The following is a 21,662-nucleotide window of genomic DNA, read 5'->3' as shown; positions in this document are numbered from 1 at the left end:
GGCACGAGAGGCATATATTTCATATAAGCAAAAATATGTATCATTTTAAAAAATGTAAAATTGTGTCATTTTAAATGAGAGAAAGAGATAGATAAAGGAGGAGAGAGTTGACCAAAAAAATATAAAATTGTGGATCATACCTCTTTATAAGAGTGAAATAATATAAATTGTGCCGTTAATAGTACAAACACTTTTCCCTTGCATGTAACCACGGAAAGTTAACCTATAAAGCAAAATTACGATTCAAAGCATTTAATTAGGGCACATAATGATTAATTTTTTCTTCTTCTTTTTTTATAAACGATTTCGGACCAAAGTGAGAAATGAAATATATTGTATGAAAATTTAATTTATAAAACGAACTAATCATTAATGAAAAATTATCCTTAAATGTCAATATGTAAGTACTAATTACTCGCGTTTAGTTTATCGAATAACATATTATTCTGTAAATACTGACAACTAATATTAAAAACATTTCTTACAAAAATTAATTTTATGTAAATATTATTAAAAAGTTTAAATAAAAAAGTTTAACAAATATAAAAAAAAAAAAAAAATGTGTAACAAACAGTAAACAAGAGTTATATAAGAAGAAGCAAAGCCCGTTCCCAGCTACTCCAAAACGCCAGTTGAAGATATATGATGGCATCTTTCATCTTCAAACTTGTTTTATCATCATTCCTTCTTTGTATTTTCTTTCAGGAACCTACCAATGCCCTTAAAAAGGCTAGTATGTTTTGCTTTTTACTCCCCTGATTACGACTAATTTTCATTCAAGTATCTGATACAGAGCTTAATTTGGCCCTGTCTCTTCCCAAGTTACGATTAACTTGGAGAATTTCCAAATTTAAATTTTGTTGATGTACCATATAACGTTAAACCAATTGTTTGATTTTGATTCTCTGTTTCAGACCTACATTGTTTACTTGGGAGGGCATTCTCATGGTCCAGACCCTTCGCCTGATGATCTGGAAACAGCCACAAATTCCCATTATGATTTACTGGGTTCTGTCTTGGGAAGGTTAGCAACTATATATATATATATGTATGTATGAAGTTAAATATTCTGGGACGTGAGAAACAATTGACTTAAATGTACATGTTTTTTTCTTGACAGTCACGAGAAGGCCAAGGAAGCAATTATGTACTCATACAATAAGCACATCAATGGTTTTGCTGCCCTACTCGAAGAGAAAGAAGCTTCAGAGTTTGCAAGTGAGCAAAGATATAAGATTGCCATGGCCATGATTTTCTAGTCATTGTGTAGCCACTAATTGATACCATGTTTCCTTTGGTGCAGAAAACCCAAACGTAGTTTCAGTATTCTTGAGCAGAGAGCATAAATTGCACACTACAAGGTCATGGGACTTTCTTGGACTGGAAAAAAATGGAAGAATACCTGCAAACTCTGCTTGGAGAAAGGCAAGATTCGGTGAAAATACAATCATCGCCAACATCGATACAGGTATTTTCAAGTTTACAGGCCTTGAATTTTAATTGGTTGTTTTGAAATCAGTAGTTTTAAAACAAAAAATAAATAAATAATCAATATGAGATAAAATAAAATAAAAAGAGTAAATACCTTTTTTCGGTACTCAATAAATTTTACGATATCCGCTCTAGTTTCTATCAAATAAAAAAGTTATTCGTGGTTCTTAAGAAATTCAAAGTGAACTCATTTTAGTCCTTTTGAGGGGCTAATGTGAATTTTTTTTGAATTTGTGAAGAATCACGATTTCAACTAAATATGTCTATTTTGAATTTCTTATGGACCACGAATAGCTTTTTTATTTGCTAGGAATTAAAGCGGGCATCGTAAAATTTGTTGAGCACCAAAAATGATATTTACTCTAAAAAAAATTTGTTAACAAGAGTTTAACACACACAAAAAAGACAAAGGTAAACTGAAATTTACTTAAAAAAAATAATAAAATAAGATTCAATGGAATGAGATATAGATTGACAGATCATAAGTCGTGAGAGAGAGTGAAAAAAAAAATTATAAGCATAGTGAAGGGTTGGACACATTTTTATTCTTATGTTCTAGATATTACTTTTGTAATCTTTTTCCTCATTATTTCCCCTTCTTTACTTTTCTTTTATTTTTCTTTTCAATCTTTTATTTTCTTACCTATTTATTTATGTCTTTTTTCTTTCTTTTTTCTCTATATTCCTTTCATTTTATTTTTTATTTCTTAATTTCTTAATTTTTCTTTTTTTATATATCCTTATATTTATTTTATTTTCAAATTTAGAATCATATTAATATAAAATGTAAATATATTATTTTTATTCTACAAAAAAAATATTATTTTTAAGATATTAATTTAAATTAGTTATCATCAATACTGAAAATAAATATTAATATAACTTAAAGTAATTTTTGTCATGTCAAAATCTCACGTGAGAATTAATTTTCCTTAATTATATGTTCAAATCTGGCTAAAAATCCAACGGATCAAGACGAGTTACTATACGACCCATAGTAATCTGTCACTGTCACGCACTCACGTTTCCCGTGCTCCAAAGAGTATTTGGTACGAGTATTTTAGTTCAAACGACAAGAGACTGGGGTGGAGTAAATTTCTTTACCATGTTTGGTATAAGAAAAGTGAACAAAATCTCTTTCCCGTCATTTTCCTTTTCAACTACACAAAAAAAGTATCCCACTTACACCATTGTATTTTTTTTTTTCATTAACTCTACCTACCATGTTTGATATAAGAAAAGTGAACAAAATCTCATCAAATTTTTCTTCCCATCATTCTCCTTTTCAACTACACACATCTAAAAAAGTATCCCACTTGCACCATTGTATTTTTTTTTCCATTAACTCAGATTCTGAACAAAATGTTTTGAGACCAAAATACCCTATTGGCCTATAGTATATGAGCGCTGTAAGGTTTGAAGGTTTCTGAAATTAATGGGCACGATATGGTGCTGCATTTTTTCTTCATTTTTCTATTCATGCTTCTAATAAGGACCGTAAGGAGGGGGAAGACACAAGAATTCTCCCAGGTCATTAATGGGCACGTTTGATGATGACTGATAATATTTAAAAAATGATGGGTATTTTGGTAATTTCGGTTCACATTCTCATCAATATTTTACCATTAACCAAATATAGTATCAGTAAAATTAACCCAACTTTCCTGGAGAAATTTTGGCCAACAAAACACTTTTTCGTAACTTAGTCGGGATGAAAAAATTTCTACCAAATCCCCAACAATCTTTTATTCCTGATAAAAAAAAATTTCTCATACACCAAACGCCCCATAAATGTATGAGCTGTATGAAGCCATAAAATAAAGGACTATATTTTTTTCTTTTTTAATTTGTTATTAGTATCGTAGAAAAAGATCAGGGTATATATATATATATATATATATATATATATATATATATATATATATATATATATATATATATATATATATATATATAGGCAGATCCTTTGACACCGGTGTCAAATTTAAAGTTTGACACCTCATATAAGAGCCGTTAGATCAAAAAAGATCAATGACTCTGATTTGTGAACATGTGACACCATTGATCTTTTTTTATCTAACGGCTCTCAGATGAGGTGTCAAACTTTAAATTTGACACCGGTGTCAAAGGATCCTATATCATATATATATTGGATAGAAAGTAAGAGTGTTAACGGGCCGAGCTTTAGTCTTCAAAGGCTAAGCATGTGAGCCTGTTACCTGTTATAAATATAACTACAGGCATGTGGCCTGACTTATTTACAAAAATAAAAGTCTTGTTTAGCCTGTTTGAAAAAAATAAAACAACAAAAATTTATCCAAACAGAATATACAATCAACAACACTAATAATTCCATAAATATTCATAAATTTAATTTATATCCAAACAACATAATATAGAACAAAATCATTCAAAAAGTCTGTTTAACCAATAAAATGAAGTGAAATGGATTGAGGAGAAAGAGAGGGCTATTACAAGTAGTATAAAAATAATATACTAGGCCAGCCTGAACGGCTTTAAAGCCGAGCTTTTGAATTAGAGTTCGAAGCTTTTTTATTAAACGGACTTTTATACAAGTTCAAGCCTGATATCAACAACAAATTTTAGACATGTAAGCTCATGCATTCACAAGCCGAGCCAAAGGCCCCTGATTTATTTAGCACCCGTAATAGAAAGGAAAGCAAGACCAGGGTATATGAATACTCACGAAGGTAATATATAATCGTGGCGTATTCCTTAATTTTTCCTGATTAGTGATTACCTAATATATTTTTTTCCTTAAATGTAAATTTCAGCAGTTAATTCATTGAAAAAAAATTCGACTAACTAAAACTTTTTAATTTTTCACAAATATCTCATTTTATCTGAAACAAAAACTAAGAAACTTAAATTTGGGAAGTAAATGCATAGAAGTACAAAATAAATAAACATGGACTTTAAACTAATTTATACTAATTTGGGTCTTTCCAAGCAAGGTTGAGTACTTGGACAGTTCACAACCATTGCTTTGTGTCTTACCATTCCTAGATTATATTATCCTAAACTCAGATTTTTTTTTAGGACGGACTCTCCTAAACTTTTTTTTTGTTTTTTTGTTAAAGAGTATTATTATTCTTATAAAAAAATTTCGTACACAAATCTCATTAGGCTTTAAGGAAGTCACTACAAGAAATAAGCGGTTTCATTCTCACTTAAATTGTATACATTTTCTTCATAAATTTGTACTCCGAATATGTTTTAATTTTTGTATATAATATATATTTGGAGGTTGATAAGTGCTTCTTGAACAGGCGTTTGGCCCGAACACCCGAGTTTCAGCGACAAAGGATACGGGCCTGTCCCATCGAAGTGGCGGGGTAAAGGGCTCTGTGAGATTGATCTCTTTAATGCTACAAAGAAAACGTTCTGCAACAGGTCATATTTTCTTTAAGGGATTTAATTTTCTCATGTTGCATGAGAATTCACTTCTCATGTTGTGACTCAACTAGTGGTGGGTCCCATATTTATTAAAAAAAGAAAAAGAAAAGAAAAGCTTTGCACGCAAATCGAAAGGTCACTAACATAAGAGTTGAATTCTCATGCAACATGAGAAAAAGTTTTCCCTTTCTTTAATTGTTATTTAACTTCGTGAAAAGTGAGTTAAGCGATTCCAACTTGTAGCAAATTAAATGAGTGCTTTTAAAAATTAATAATCAAGTTAAAGTAAAAATCAAAATTATTAAAGGATTATTAAACTCGGTTGCATGTACATTATCAATTCTTAGAGAGAAATTAACAAGCATTATTCAATGTGAAATGATCAGAGCAGAATTTTAGAAAAGATGTGATAAATGGTATCAATTGATAGTATTTCCATTGATTTAAAACTGTACATCAATGTATCTTAAATAGAATAGGCTGTTACGGCTGTTACCAAACAGTCTGTTACCAAATAGTAAAACAACTTCCTAAAGATAAGTAACTACACCTAATTACAATAGGACTCAGTTATACATATCCTAACAAACTACAGGTTACAACATATCACAGCAAATCATAACAACATATAGAATCTTCTATTCCAACACTCCCCCTCAAGTTGGAGCATGAAGACATGAAATGCCTAACTTGGAAAGAACGGCAAGAAATGGAACACGACCAAGTGCTTTAGTGAAAATGTCTGCGAGTTGCAAATGAGAACGAACAAAAGTAGTTCGAATCGTCTTAGAAACCAACCTTTCCCGGACAAAATGGCAATCAATTTCAATGTGTTTAGTTCGCTCATGGAACACAGGATTTGCCGCGATATGTATAGCGGCTTGATTATCACAACATAATTCCATAGGATCATCATGGATAACATCAAGTGAAGCAAGAAAAGACTTCAACCATATCAATTCTGCTGTCGCGGCAGCCATGGAGCGGTACTCAGCCTCTGCTGAGGAGCGTGAGACAGTGAGTTGCTTCTTTGTTTTCCAAGAAACAGGTGAGGTTCCAAGCATAATGAAGAACCCAGAAACTGACCGGCGAGTTAAAGGGCAGCTGGCCCAATCTGAATCACAGAAAGCATGAATTTTGAGATCACTTTTGGAAGAAAGGAGGATACCTTGGCCAGGATTCATTTTGATGTATCTTAGTACCCGAATGGCAGCCTCATAATGTGCTTCCTTTGGAGCTTGCATGAACTGTGAAAGAGTGTGCACTACATAACTCAAATCAGGACGAGTGATCGTAAGGTACACTAGCTTGCCGACAATTCTTCTATAGCGACCTGGATCATCATAGTCAGGTCCATCTGCCAGAGCTAAGCGATGATTCTGTTCAATTGGAAACTGAACCGGTTTACAATCCAACAAACCTGTTTCTTTGAGGATATCTAATGCATATTTTCGTTGGCACAAGAAGATACCCTCATTGCTACGGGCAACCTCGATGCCCAAAAAATATTTCAAGTGACCCAAATCTTTAATTTTAAAACACTTGTTAAGATAAATCTTAACCTCTTGACATGCTTGGGAATCATTGCCTGCCAACACCAAATCATCAACATAGACTAGTATGGTCAAGAAGGTAGAACCACGCTTCAAAGTGAACAAAGTGTGATCTGCTTCGGATTGAACAAAACCGTATTTAATAAGTGAGGAACTCAACTTTGCAAACCAATTCCTGGGAGATTGTCGTAAGCCATATAACGACCTTTGCAAACGACACACTTTTCTTCCTTGTCCTTGATTAAAGCCTGCCGGTATGCGCATATACACTTCTTCGTCCAGTTCTCCATTAAGAAACGCATTATGAACATCCATTTGGTGCAAGTACCAACCTTTTGCAGCTGCAACCGAGAGTAGAGTTCTAACACTCACCATTTTCGCTACAGGAGCGTAAGTTTCATGGAATCTTCTCCTGGAACTTGATGATTACCTGCAATTACCAACCTTGCTTTGTAGCGCTCGATGCTACCATTGGAATGATATTTAATTTTATATACCCATTTACATGGAAGGGCATGTTTGCCTGCAGGTAAATCAGTGATAGTCCACGTATTATTTTCTTCTAGTGCATGTATCTCCTGAGCCATAGCTTTACGCCAAACATCATTGGTCATTGCTTCTTTAAATGACCGAGGTTCACTACCTGCATCAATAGCAGCAACAAAAACTCGATGTTTTGAAGAAAAATTGTTAGTATTCACATAGTTGGCAATTGGATACCGTATACCTGAGGTGGAGCTAGAAGAGGTGAGACTGGGAGTGTATGTATGTGCCTCAATCAGATTACATTTGTAGTTACTCAAATAGGACGGAGGCCTTCGTGTGCGTGCTGGACGAAGAGAATCGTTTTGAGCTGATTCTGCACTTCTTTGCACAAGTTCGTGAGCTGAATCTTCATTCCTTTGTACGAGAGCAGGAGCTGGATCCTCACTCCTTTGCACTTGATCAGCATTTGATGTAGAATCTTCATTCGGCTCCCTTTCAGACTGATGGACACTCCCCCTATCTTCCAACTGCACTTCTGCCTCACAATCATTTGAAGTTGATTGAGATACTGGATTGGCAGAATCATTAGAATCTATTGGTATAAATGTAGGTAATGATGGGCTAGGTGTAGGCACACTTATAGCAACAAAAGGAAACTCATCTTCGTGGAAACTGACATCTCGTGACACAAAGAATTCCTTAGTATTAAGATCATACACTCTCCAACCTTTCTGCCCATGAGGATAACCAACAAACATACACCGCCTAGACCGTGGACTAAATTTGTTTGTAGGTTTTGGTTGTGTCACCGCATAACATAGGCAGCCAAATATCCTTAAGTGACTGTAATCAGCAACAGATCCATGCAAAAGCTCATAAGGAGTTTTGCCATTGAGAAGCTTTGTGGGAGTTCTATTAATAATATGAGCTGTTGTCATCACACTCTCTCCCCAGAATTTGATTGGCAAGTTTGCTTGAAACAAAAGAGCACGAGACACATTTAGAATATGCCTATGCTTCCGTTCTACCCGACTGTTCTGTTGCGGCGTATGAACACAAGATTTCTGATGAAATATACCATTGGCAGTGAATAATTCAATCATCTTGTTGGAAGTAAATTCAGTTCCATTATCTGATCTAATACTCTTAACTGTTGTATTAAACTGATTTTGCACCATTAAAAGAAATTTTCGTAACACACCAAAAGTTTCACTTTTGTCACCCATCAAACAAACCCAAACAGCACGACTGAAGTCATCGACTATCGTTAAAAAATAATAAGCACCAGAGAAAGAGGAAGTGCGGTAAGGACCCCATGTATCACAATGAAGAAGATCAAAAATTTTATTACTCTTTCGATCACTAATGGGAAACGAGGATCGATTTTGTTTGGCACGATAACAAATATCGCATGCCTTATTGTTTACATTGCCAAATCGAATGCTACTAGAAAAAGGAATCAGAGAAAGTGCTTCGGATGATGCATGGCCCAACCGCTTGTGCCAAAGTTCTTGCGTATCACTGGAGCGAACTGTTAAAGCTGCTGCTTGGCTTGGTCGAAACACATACACACCATCCCTGTGATCACCCAATCCAATCTCCGTCCTCAGCTTGCGGTCCTGCAAAACACAACTATTATTAGTGAATACCACATCAACATTATGTTGTCGTACCAACTGAGATACAGATATCAAGTTACACTTTAAATTTGGCACAAATAAGACATTGGATAATGAAAAAGAAGGAGTAAACGAAACAGATCCTTGTTGCACAGCATAAGTAATAGCTCCATTGGGTAAACCGATTGCCAAAGGTTCAACATCTGTAACATTCTCCAGCAATTCCAATACCCCTGTCATGTGGCGTGATGCACCACTATCTATAAGCCAGTGACAATGGGAATCTTTACGATTTAATTTGTCCTTTGAGCGTTGCAGGTTGTCAACCAATGATAACAATTGTGTCACCACGTCAGGTGTCAGAACGGCGAATGCATTTGCTTGCTCTAGTGGTTCCTCCGTTTGAGCTGCGTGTGCACCAAATGGCTTTGCATGGAATCCTCCTTGTGGGTTACTGCTCCTATCACCACCGAAACGTCCACGTCCTCGTCCAGGTCCTCGTCCTCTGCTACCACCACGTCCAGGATAGCCAAATGCTTGCCAGCATCGAGAGGCTTCATGATTAGTTTTCCCGCAGTGAATGCATGGAGGACGTTCAACAAACTTTTCCCAATTCTCGTAGTTGGCTTCTCCTCTCAGCATAACGGTTGTTAAAAGAATCCCTGGGCTATCTGATCCAGTCAGATAGAATGGTGATCCAGGGTCTGATGGCTTCAACCTGCTGCTGTTTTCATTGGCCATCTTGAACAGAAGCTATCTCCTGCTCACTGTTTTCAGAGTCTACACGTTTCGGAAGTTTTTTTTTTTTTTAACAAGGGATCGCTCTGATACCATGATAAATGGTATCAATTGATAGTATTTCCATTGATTTAAAACTGTACATCAATGTATCTTAAATAGAATAGGCTGTTACGGCTGTTACCAAACAGTCTGTTACCAAATAGTAAAACAACTTCCTAAAGATAAGTAACTACACCTAATTACAATAGGACTCAGTTATACATATCCTAACAAACTACAGGTTACAACATATCACAGCAAATCATAACAACATATAGAATCTTCTATTCCAACAAGATGAAAGGTAACAAAAAAGTGTACAAGTAATTTATATGTTAGATACATGGTTTGCTATAACAAAATGATGTAACGATTTAATTAACTTACAGTGTTTGTGACAGTCTAGACTAAATCATTGAAAATTTTGTTATTGCTGATAGAACTAGAATAGAACTAGAACTAGAATAGAACTAGAGCCTAACACAGGCATACAACATGATGATATGATGATGAATCAGGAAGCTGATTGGAGCAAGAATCTTCAGCAAAAGTCACGAAGCAGAAGTCCGCAAACTGGACCCAATGGAACGCACTGCACGTGACTTTGTAGGCCACGGTACACACACTCTGTCAACTGCTGGTGGTAATTTTGCTAGAGGTGCAAATGTGTTTGGTAATGGTTACGGTACTGCTAAGGGAGGATCCCCAAGAGCTCGTGTTGTTGCCTACAAAGCATGTTGGAATAGAATGGATACAGGTGGGTGCCAGGGAGCAGACTTGCTAGCAGCATTTGATCAAGCCATATATGATAGAGTTGATGTCATATCTGCCTCTGTGAGTTGGAGTACTCCCCATGCTGAAGATTTGTTATCAGATGGTATTTCCATAGGTTCCTTCCATGCAGTTGCAAGAAATATTGTTGTTGTTTGCTCAGCTGGGAATGATGGTCCAGCACCCAGAACTGTCGCAAATGTGGCACCATGGTCCTTCACTGTTGCTGCTAGTACAATGGACAGGGATTTTCTCAGCAACATTTCTGTTGGAAACAAAAACTACATAAAGGTACACGTATACCATCTCAGCAACATTAATGCATTGCTGCTGGTATTATTATTATTATTCTTTCGTTTAATTTTCTATCAACTTAATTATTGTACTGTGTCTGTGTGTATATCAATCAGGGTGCCAGTCTTAATAGAGGCTTGCCACCAGCATCAAGAAAGTTCTATCCTTTGATAAGTGCTAATAATGCTGGACTTCCCAATGTGTCGATTAATGATGCGTAAGCACAAATTTCCATGGCTTTCTTCAAATATTTATACTAAATCGATCTGTTAAATATTTGCTCCTTTTCTATTACATATATAAATATCTATTATATATATATATATATATATGTTGATGTAGTCGCCTTTGCAAGCCTGGAACACTTGATCCTACAAAAGTAAGGGGGAAAATACTAATCTGCCTTCGAAGTAATAAAATAACATCAGTTGGTGAGGGGCAGCAGGGTGCTCTTGCTGGCGCTGTGGCAGTGTTTGTGAAAAATGATAAGCAAAGTGGAAATACACTTTTAGCTGAGCCTCATATTTTACCTGCTGCAAGTATCAATGTACAGGATTATCAAGGTCAAGGAGGTTCCAACGGAAACAGCAAGTAATCAATCATTAATCCCTTTAAATGTTGCATTCTATATATATACACTTGCAGCAAATGAACCATTTCATTTATAAACATATTGCAGGCAGCTTCAGGCTTACTTGACTGCAGCAAAAACATATATAGGAATAAAACCAGCTCCAATTATGGCTGGATTCTCATCTAGGGGTCCCAGTGCCGTGCAACCATTGATACTCAAGGTCTATATTTTGTTTCATCTTCATGACCAGATTATTTTACATTCTTCTTGCAATAACTGCTTGACTCGTGTGGAGAGGATTTTGCAGTCACAATACTTTTGCTTTCTGTTTCAGCCTGACATAACTGCTCCTGGTGTTAACGTAATTGCCGCTTTTACACAAGGAGCAGGTCCCTCTAATCTAGCATCAGATGCACGTAGAGTTCTTTTCAATGCACAACAGGGAACTTCTATGTCTTGCCCTCATGTTGCTGGGGTTGCAGGTCTTCTCAAAACAATTCATCCTAATTGGAGTCCAGCAGCTATCAAATCAGCCATCATGACTACTGGTATGTTGCCAAAATTACAATATAAATCAACATATATATATATATATGCACAATATGCAGTAATATAGTATTAAACGACATTAAATATATATATATATATATATATATATATATATGTTAGGTAGTTACTGCATGTATATATATCGAATCTTAATTTAGTAGTTACTTCTACCCAGAATTCCGAAAACCAAAGCAATATTTTCACGTGCATGTTTAACACTAGATGCATTGTCCTACATAAAATGTTAAAATGCCGCATACATTTTGGAAAAGCATTGATGACTTAATAAAAATTATGGTCTTAATTCCAGCTACAACGCTAGATAACACGAATCGGCCTATTAAGGATGCATTTGATCAGATAGCAACTCCATTCGAATACGGCGCAGGGCATATTCAGCCAAACCTCGCAATGGATCCTGGACTTGTTTATGATTTAAGCACAAATGATTACTTGGACTTCTTATGTGCATCTGGTTACAACCAAGCTTTACTCATGTTGTTTTCTAAGTTGAAAATCTCTCACACTTGTCCTAAGTCTTACAACATTGAAGATTTCAACTACCCTTCAATCACGGTAACTCATCGGGGGACAAACCTTATAAATGTTAGTCGTACAGTTACAAACGTTGGGCCTCCGAGTACATACGTTGTGAAAACTCACCTGCTTGAAGGATTTAAGGTTCTTGTTCAACCAAGTTCCTTGACTTTTAAGACAACTGGAGAAAAGAAGACCTTTCGGGTTATTATGCAGGCGAGGGGCGTGCCACGTCATGGTTTACCAATATTTGGGAACTTGTCGTGGACAGATGGCAAGCACAGAGTGACTAGTCCTATTGTGGTCCTTGCACGTCAGAAATTAGTCTGAGGAATGTTTATGTTATAATTACTATTTTAGTATGTGTGTTTGTGTTTGGCTTTTTTGTAAATAGGCTGTAATAATAATCGTTTTTACTAATGTCGCTGTATTGTTGAACTTTGTTATGTTGGAGCTATGTTTGTAATAGCTGCACTCACAATAATGTATGGAACTCATATGCTGTATCCATGCGAGTCCAACATACGGTTGTAAACCCGATCCCATGAAACAGTATTTCTAAATATATGTATGGAATGGAACTCCTATTATGTTGCTTTCAGATTGTCATCTTGCAAGTCTAATTTTTCAAATTTGTTTTGTTCACATCCGGAGTAAAACTTTCCGAAGTGCAGCTGGAATTCAAATCAGGAGTAAAAAATTGTTTAGTCACGATCAGCAGACGATTAAAATGAATTTCTCAATCTCTAATCTCTATAGACCCGTGAAATGGCCGACGTGCTACTGTCACTTTGTTATTTTATTTAAGGTTTAATGTTTAATGTTTCTCATGTTATAAAAGATACAATTATTTCTTACATATATATAAAAGTATGTAAAATTCATATTTTTCTTTTCTTTTCTTTTCACATTAGGCCAGTTTCACACATTTTTATGTATATATAAAAGATATTTTTCTCTCCTACTATATAAGAAATATTAAAGCCATTATTTAATGGGTTTTCATTTTATCCTTTAACATAACACAACAAACTTTTCTACCCTCACAATATTTTGTGGGGCCCACACTTTTTAAAACAAAAAAATAAATAAAAAATTAAGGCACCCAAAACGAATCTCTATAACATTACACAATCACTTTTCCTATAACATAACTCTTATAAAATCCTTATTTAATTCCCTTTTAACGTTTGTACCAAAAAGAAAAAAAAATCCCTTTTAACAAGTGCCAATTTAGGTCCGAAGGATTCAACAGGCATGTAAATTATCAATGAAGGCTTAGTGATTAATTAAATTAAGCAAGCAAATACACATCTTTCTTTATTATTGGGTTACGTCTATTTTACGTATATAGTACCATCTTGTCATGAGTCGTGAGGTATGATGCATGGACATTGACACGGGACACGACACGACACGCCGACATGTTAATTTTAAAAAATGACAACTTTTGACACGTTGAGACACGTTTTGATATTAAATAATATTTTTAATATATATAATATAATTTATATTTAATAGATATAACAGTCCATAAGAAGTCATATAACCAATCAAATATTTAAATTTCATAACATAAATATAAACAAAAATAATTTTTCGTACCTTGTTAATTTTTCATGTCAAATTCCATAACAGAAAAAAGTTGATTTATAAATGATTTTTTTTATTTTTAGTTAATAAAATAAAATTAAGACTAAAGAAAAAAGTGTCCGAACATGTCCGAGCGTTGACGACGTATCGAAAAAAGTTGACTGCGTATCAAAAAATGTGTCGGAGCGTGTCAAAGAGTTGACCACGTGTTCTAAAATATTGACCACGTGTCAGAGCGTGTCCGTGTCGGAAAATGTCCGACACGCACAATTCACAAAAAAGAACGATTCCGTGTTTCAGAATTCATGACCAATTGGTACTCCCATTGTGTTGGCTGTGAATATTTGTATTGATGAGTTTGTTTTCGTTTCTTTATTTGAAGAAAAGGGAATACGATACAACACATAAAAAAAAATGGATAAAGTCTACTAAGACAAACAAAGAGATAGAAAAGAAAAGAAAAAAAAATTAATCCACTAGGGCTAGCCTAGTGGTGTGGGTGTGTGTGAGTGTGTGGTTGTGTGTTCTATTTCCTGTAATTTACAAAAAAAAAAAAAAAATCTATTTATTTTGTGTATTACATAAAACAAAATTATTTTGTGTAACAGGAAAAATATATTTTCCTTTTATGAAATATGCCCAATTATCCGATTATTCAAGTAGTTTAGAAAAAACCACTTTACAAACTATTATGGCGTTAATAGCATTAACTAAGAGTTTATAATTGTAACTACTCTTTGTAACCGCTTTATAAATATAACCTAACCTTTTTCTTTAAAATATGTAACACCCCGTTCTAGAACCAGTTTGTTAACATCGCATTATGATATTGAGCGCAGTTACAATCACATGGGTTAAATTAAAATCTGGTTAAATTTTTCATTTTAAAACATGCCGAATTTATAATGTCCAATTGCGTGATCATAATCATATTACATTGCGAAATAAAATGAATTAAGCTTAACATCATACTCTTATATCCTTAGACCAAAGGTTATTAAATGTCTTCTTCCAATCATTAGCTACGCGTGGCTTCGAACCGCGCCTCGTTTGGAGCACTGTAGCCCAAGTTATGACAATTTGAAGCAACAAAAGAGGGTGTTGAACACAGGCCCCGCCGCGCTTCAGCTCGCGTTATCGGGCGCTAAAGCCTCCATCTGGGCGCTTAAGCGCACGGAGGCAAAGAGCATCATGTCTTTCAGTGTAAATGGGCGCTTAAGTGCGCACCAAGGCGCTCAAGCGCGATATCTTGGGCGCTTAAGCCCCCATTTGGGACGTTTTAGCGCGCAGAGGCAGAAGCATCTCCTCCTTCAGTGGCTAAGGGCGCTCAAGCGCGAACCAGGGCGCTCAAGCGCACAACCTTGGGCGCTCAAGCGCACAACCCTGGGCGCTTTAGCCCCCACTCTGGGCGCTAAAGCCCGCGGAGACAGTAAGCATCCCATCTTTCCTCAGCGTAGGGCGCTTAAGCGCAAACCAGGGCGCTCAAGCGCGCAATCCTGGGTGCTTAAGCCCCCACTTTGGGCGCTCCGGCGCGAGGAGGCAGAGAGCATTAGCTCTCACAGGGGCAGCAGGGCGCTCGAGCGCGCTCCTGGGCGCTCGAGCGCGCTGCCAAGGAATTCTCCCTCTCTCATTTCTCAAGTCCAAAACTAGGGAAAAGGGCATCCCCATGGCAAGCCTCAATGGATTAAACTTCTCCTCATGGATTATACTAAAATTTGGGCAGCATAACCTTTGTTTTCTCAACATTCCCCAATTTAGCACTAGGTATATAATCAAGTTTTCCAGCTCAACAATCCAATACATAATGAGCATGCATATAATGAACTTAATGTAATCATCAATTACAAATCATGTTCATTACAATGCATGAAACTTAGCTTACAAAACACTATGATCACTCCATTGGCTCTCATCAACAAAGAGATAACTAAAGGCATGAGCATAGGCTAAGTCCATTCCAAATAAACAGAACATACATCTATCAATTGTCTATTAATTACAATCCTATGCATGTGAGCTACAAAACAACATGTATAATATCAAAATACAGGATCCTCATGCATCACTACTAGTCCAAGTATGGCCATTGCCACTGGTGGCTCCTGCAGCATCCTTACCTGAAAGGGGGTTCCCCACAACACGGGGTGAGATATACGAATATATCCAGTAAACCAAGGGTCTTTGGAGCATCTCTCCACCCCACAGTTCCATATCAGTGTAATAGCAATAACAATAATAATGCAGTAAATACATATCTATGCAAAATGCAATAACATCTCCAGGAGAAATCCCTCGAGCTCTCAAGCTGTCCTAAGGAAACTCAGATGCAAATAGCCCTACTGACCAGCTAACTACCAAGTATAATTTACGCATCGTCATGCAACATACCACATAGGGAAACACCATCATATGCCACACCAAATGCATACACATACGTATAACAAAGCATTACACTATTTCATTGCATTTATATACACCATAATTACCACTACCCTTTCAGGGCTTGGTGGAACAATCAAGGGAATTACACCCAAGGTCCGAAGGCTTACCTCAAGCTTCTGCCAACCTATGTTCTCCACCAACGGTTCAGCAACCAATTACAATAATCCATTTCCCAAACAAGACCTACACAAGGTTTAATGCAATTAAAACATATTGCATCCAAAGTGTCTCATAATTGCCAACCACTACTCAATCATGCCACAATTAAAGCATGGACTCACCTATTTCGATGAGCTAATCAAGCTCCATAGCTTGCTCCAACGGTTGATCACTCGCGGTTGGTCCAAATGTCTCAATCCTAGACATCACAAGGACACAATCATCAATCAACCAAGCCAAACCATTGAGCGTAATTGCAAGAAAACTCACAACCAAGTATCATATTCTTGCAATATTCATAGTATAGTCATATAACTATCTAAGCTCATTTTCACCGATTAATCATCATTCCTAGCATTTCTCATAACATACACTAAGCTCCAATCTACTAACATTTTCATAAAACCCATAACACTATTCATTCAAAACCCTAAATCATGAAATTTTCAAGAGAGCAAGGTTCAAGGGTTAGAATCTTACCACCAATGGTCACACAACCAAGGATTGATGGCTCCTCAAGCTTCAATGGAGGTTGAAGCTCTCAAACACCTCAATTTCTCCAATGGGCCAAATTTTTGGAGGAGGATATCCCTATCCACAATGCTCCCCACTAAAAACTAAGCTAGGATTATGAAAGAGAAGAAGATTTGGAGTGGTTTAGGCTTTGGAATGAGTCGATTTGGCAAAAGTTTGATCACTCTATGGTTTCCCCCTTCTTCTTCCCTTTTCTCCCTCTCCTCGACGGGGAATTGGGGGGGGGGGGGGGTTTGGGTTCTTTTAGTTGTTTTATCACTTAACACATGTTAAGTAGAATCATGCGGATTTTGATTCATCTATCTATTCAACTCCATTAATTACCAAACTTTATCCAAAAGTCTGAAATATTTTTCTACGAATATTTCCACTTTTATTTTTATATTTTAGGTACTTTTGCCTACACCCATTTATACCCCTTAATTTTCACTGAGTACACTTTTTAACTCCAAAGTGACTCAAATTCATTTAATTAAGCCTTATACTTAATTTTACTCACTAAAACATGCTTAATTATTTAATTACATGTAATTTGCTAATTAATTAAGTTAAGACTATTATAAAATAAGCCATTAAAATGTATGTATCTTTAAATTAAACAAAAAGTATATCATAGTTCAATTTAAATCAAAAGTAAATCCACTTTTTTATTTGCTCATTTTCAATACAAACTCACTTTTAGGAGAGAGAAGAAAAAGGAGCGCACATTCTCACGACTAATATATTAACATTATTATTATTTCTTAGCAATGAGAGCTCTCCTATGACAACAGTAGCGTAATCAACTCACGGATCAAGCTATTAACTCAAGACTCCTGATTACATACGAGTTGTAACTGATACAACTCCCGAAGAGCATGTCAGATTTTTCATACAAGGTCTACAACGAAGATGTCTATCACAATACCCATAATTCAAATCCATAAGTTACACACACCAAAATAACTACCCTATATCATGTATCAAATTTTCACAAGAACCAGCAAAAACAGACTGAATACGTTCACAGGGCTCCGCCAGTTTGGTGCAACATCGCATCGATCTCATCCCCATCCTCCATTTCTAGCTGAATCAATATACAAAAAATAAGTAGGGTTAAAATGCATGGCTACATATATTTCCCAGTATGAAGAAAGAGTGAAGGCAAGGGGCAAACCTCGTCAGGAGTCTGTTCTGCCCGGAGACGGCGACCATCAAATAAGAAGGCAATGGAATTCAAGTCCACAGATTGTCGATCACAATATGCATTCATCAGTTTCTTCAGTTGAGTGTTTCTTTTGATCCTAAAAAATACCTCATTTCCATCCTACCAAAAAAAAAAAAAAGTCTTAGGCAATGTGCTTATCATGATCTATAAAAAAAACAAATAATCCAACAAATAACGAAATATAACCTGGAATGGATTATATGTTCATCATGTTACATACAAAAAACATCAGTTCAAAGAAAAATAATACACCAAACACTAAGCAAAGTACAAATTCATTATCTTATAGTAATTAAGAGGATTGAATTTATAAGGTCGGGGGACACCAAGCTTTGCTTGGAAGGGAGCTTAAAGGAACCTTTTTTTTTTCTTGTTGGAACGAACGAGGTATCCTCATTCAACCCCTCTAGCCACCTTGCCCTCAGAGTACAGCCCTTAAGGCTAGCTCCTCGTTGGTACAGCAGGAGCTTTGGACATTTGTCAACGTAGAGAAGATGAGACTAATCCCCCAACCGAGGCTTAGAGTGCAAGGGTAGAGCGTCTGCCAAGGATCGAATACATGACCTGATTCTTGGGGCACATTTCGCTACCAACTGTGCCCGCCCTGTGGTTACTTGAAGGAACTTTTAACTCTGAGAATCTTAATATGTTCTCTTATGACTTTAAGCTTACATATTTACAGGGGATGTGCCAGAGAAATGATAAAAACAAAAAATTACTAAGTGATTTAACAGTAAAATTGAAATAAAAGTACAAAATAGATAGATATTTTGATGGGTGCGAGAGAGGGCAGAGAAGGGGGGGAGGGGAAAGAAATAACCAACTCATTAAGTTGGTTGGTAAACATTAACCTGAAGCAGGAACAGTCCAACAAATCAAAAAGGAATAAAGATTTGCAAATATTAAACTCTAGAATAAAATTGATGAAAAAGTCTACATCAAAATATAGTTCTTGTAATTAAAAAAGTCATATTGAAAACACACATCTCATAGATCACTCAAGTGGATCAGAACATGAAAAAGAGCTCAAAGAAGCATTTTAGAGGCATAATTGCCCGACAAATATTTAAGACGCAGCACTTTCTCTTGTAAAAGTAAAAGCCTTGGTTTATGAAGCGATACATAGAAAAAAACCCAGAGCTACCAAGTACACTATCCAAGAGACCAAGAACACAACCTATAAGTAATATCAATGTTGGTTCCATCCAAAGGTATCTCCAATTCCAATAGTATACAAAAATGAAATAACGCAATAAAAAAGCCAGGTACCTAGCCCGTATCTCACATTCTCATAGTTGAATATAATACTTCCGCTAAATCAAACACAAGCATATTATATTGATACCAGAGTTACATTGGGAACGGGAATTTAGCATAACTGAGTAACACGTTCTCCGAAACAGTAACAAAAGAGTCGACGGGTCATCAGTGAAACAATAAAATATGAAAGTTAAGGCAATAAAGTGATGCATCCATTCAGAACACCTCTATTCTAGAGACACGATTAATATTTTGTTTATCCTACACATCTTTATAAATCAATCGTTTACGGAACCTTCATTTCCAATGATTAAAAAATTGTAGCCAACCCCGCCGCAGGCGTAAACACACACAACACAAGCATAAGAACCCATAAGGGATCAAACCTATTTATCATTTTTTTTTTTTTGAAAAAAAAAGAATTGAAAAAAGTGTCAAACTAATGAGCGATGGCCATGAATATAGGCCATAAGTATAGACATTGAAACACAAACATCAATAACGAAGAGCAGAAATCAAACACTCCCTGATGCAATCGTTTCTCACTCCATTTTTTCTCAGATGACCAAATGATTTCTAGACCAAAAGAAAAGAAAGAATAAAACAGATTGAAGCGCATTACTAACGCCTGAAAACTTCATTTCCAAAAGCAGAAACAATAAAAAAAATAAAAAAAATCATGAAAATAAAAAAAGAAACTCGGGATAAAATCAGAACGCAGAAGGGGTTGAACTAGAGTGCACTTGAAAACGGAAACTAACCAAGGATGAAGGAGCACCCAGAAAATTCACCAAAAAAATAAATATCAAATCATTTCCTAAAATAATAAATAAAAAAATCATCTGCGAAAATTGCCAAAAAAAAAAAAAAAAAAACGAACCTGGCCTTTGACCTTCAAATTGATGTGCGCAGATTGATCATTAGGTTTCTTGTCTTCCTCAGCATGCGTATTTGGAGTAGCCCCTGACATCGTTCTTCGTCTCTGTATTTCTCTCTGATAATTAGGGTTTTTATTTTTGATTTTGATTTTTCCTTCTGTCAGAGGAGTCACTTTCGCATTTTGATTGCGTTGTACTCTAAAGGGCCAAGAATTAGTATACTGGGCTGGAGAGATTGGCCCATTATATAGGACATGGTGGGCTGGCCCATTTACCCACACTAAGAATTCCTATTAGACATCTCACGAATTGGTCATTTTTATTGTCCGCACCTAATGTTGGTTCATTGTTTCATACTTTCATCCATCACTTGTATAAGTGCTTTTCTAACATGACCTAATGTTATTGTTATCACATATTAAAAAAAAAAGTAAAATTAACTTTAATGATAAAAAAGTCGATTTAAAAAATATAATACTAGTGTTGTCCATTTAATATAATACTAATTAAAAGAATAACTAATCTAATAAAGGAGTTGTTAAAGCAGCGCAAATTAGAGATATTGTAATTTATGTGTTATTGAAGTTGAAGTGTTCGAAATTGTAGAGTAATTGTGAATCGAATGTACCAAAAAGAACGGCAGAGATGAAGTGTGTATGAGTTGAATGCGTTGATCGAGTGATTGTGTTCGAAGTCTGTATTGTAATTTGAGATACACCGATTAAATGAAGAACCAGCCAAGATGGAAATCTAATGTCGGATTTTATCTTCCAATTCAAATTTTCTTGTCAATTTTCTTTTTTAAATTCACTTTTAATAGCTGCCAATTTAGGTCCGAAGTATTTGTAAGGTAAGTATATATAATCAATGAGTAATGCTTATTGAATAATTAAATTATGGTGACAATCATTTCTTACATTGTTAATGGGTTACTTTTAGATTCTCGTCATTATCATATCATCAATTTTATTACGTCAATAGTACCCTCTTCTCATGATCAATTGATATTCCCATTGTGCTGTGACTGTGAGTAAGGGTAGTAGTAATTTTTTTCTTTTCCAAATAAGTTCAGATATGCCAATTTAAAATCTCCCGACTATCCCTTTGTTAAATTACACAATATTGTAGCGTTATTGCACTAATAAGCGTCTAAAAATCCTTAAAAATAAGCGTCTAAAAATACATCCAATCGTAAAAATTTGTTAAAATAATATTATAATGTACTTTAAATTAAATCAGAAGTGAATCGATCTCTATTTGCTCATTTTAGACGCAAACTATAGATTTTGTTTTTTTTTTCCTTTGCACATTTTATTTCTAAGCAATTCTTGGATGAGCGAAAAAGAGAGCTCTCCGAAGACAACCTCTACTCAAGAATCAAACTATTAACTTAAAGACTCTGATTTCATACGACTGAGAAAACTCATGAAGAGCATGTCAGTTTTTCAAACGAGGTCGGTCCACAATGAAGATGTCTATCACAATACCCATAATTCAAATACCTAGGTTACATAAAAC

At 35.6% G+C, this 21,662-nt stretch overlaps 2 protein-coding genes across 2 annotated transcripts; one reads left to right on the top strand and one right to left on the bottom strand.

The window, feature by feature from the left end:
• The first annotated feature begins 645 nt into the window (after positions 1-645).
• Positions 646-12,401, top strand: LOC133315722 (subtilisin-like protease Glyma18g48580). Its single transcript, XM_061517386.1, has 11 exons — positions 646-729; positions 915-1,024; positions 1,121-1,218; positions 1,304-1,468; positions 4,782-4,905; positions 9,865-10,408; positions 10,528-10,628; positions 10,754-11,002; positions 11,091-11,205; positions 11,320-11,533; positions 11,845-12,401. The coding sequence occupies exons 1-11, from the start codon at positions 646-648 to the stop codon at positions 12,399-12,401; spliced, it is 2,361 nt and encodes a 786-aa protein (XP_061373370.1).
• A 5,113-nt stretch (positions 12,402-17,514) lies between these two features.
• On the bottom strand, positions 17,515-20,301 carry LOC133315743 (small ubiquitin-related modifier 1-like). Its single transcript, XM_061517403.1, has 3 exons — positions 20,147-20,301; positions 17,956-18,105; positions 17,515-17,865 (listed from the first exon to the last, which is right to left on the bottom strand). Exons 1-3 carry the CDS (start codon positions 20,234-20,236, stop codon positions 17,803-17,805), a joined length of 303 nt encoding a protein of 100 aa, XP_061373387.1. The 5' UTR covers positions 20,237-20,301; the 3' UTR covers positions 17,515-17,802.
• Between the last annotated feature and the right edge of the window lie 1,361 nt (positions 20,302-21,662).

The sequence above is a fragment of the Gastrolobium bilobum genome, unplaced genomic scaffold, assembly GCF_033153095.1.
Source record: "Gastrolobium bilobum isolate Gb01-03AN ecotype WA unplaced genomic scaffold, APGP_CSIRO_Gbil_v1 utg31796, whole genome shotgun sequence".
NCBI classification, from domain to species: domain Eukaryota; kingdom Viridiplantae; phylum Streptophyta; class Magnoliopsida; order Fabales; family Fabaceae; genus Gastrolobium; species Gastrolobium bilobum.
The sequence above is the reverse complement of the archived record's forward strand: the minus strand, read 5'-3'. Positions and strand labels throughout refer to the sequence as shown.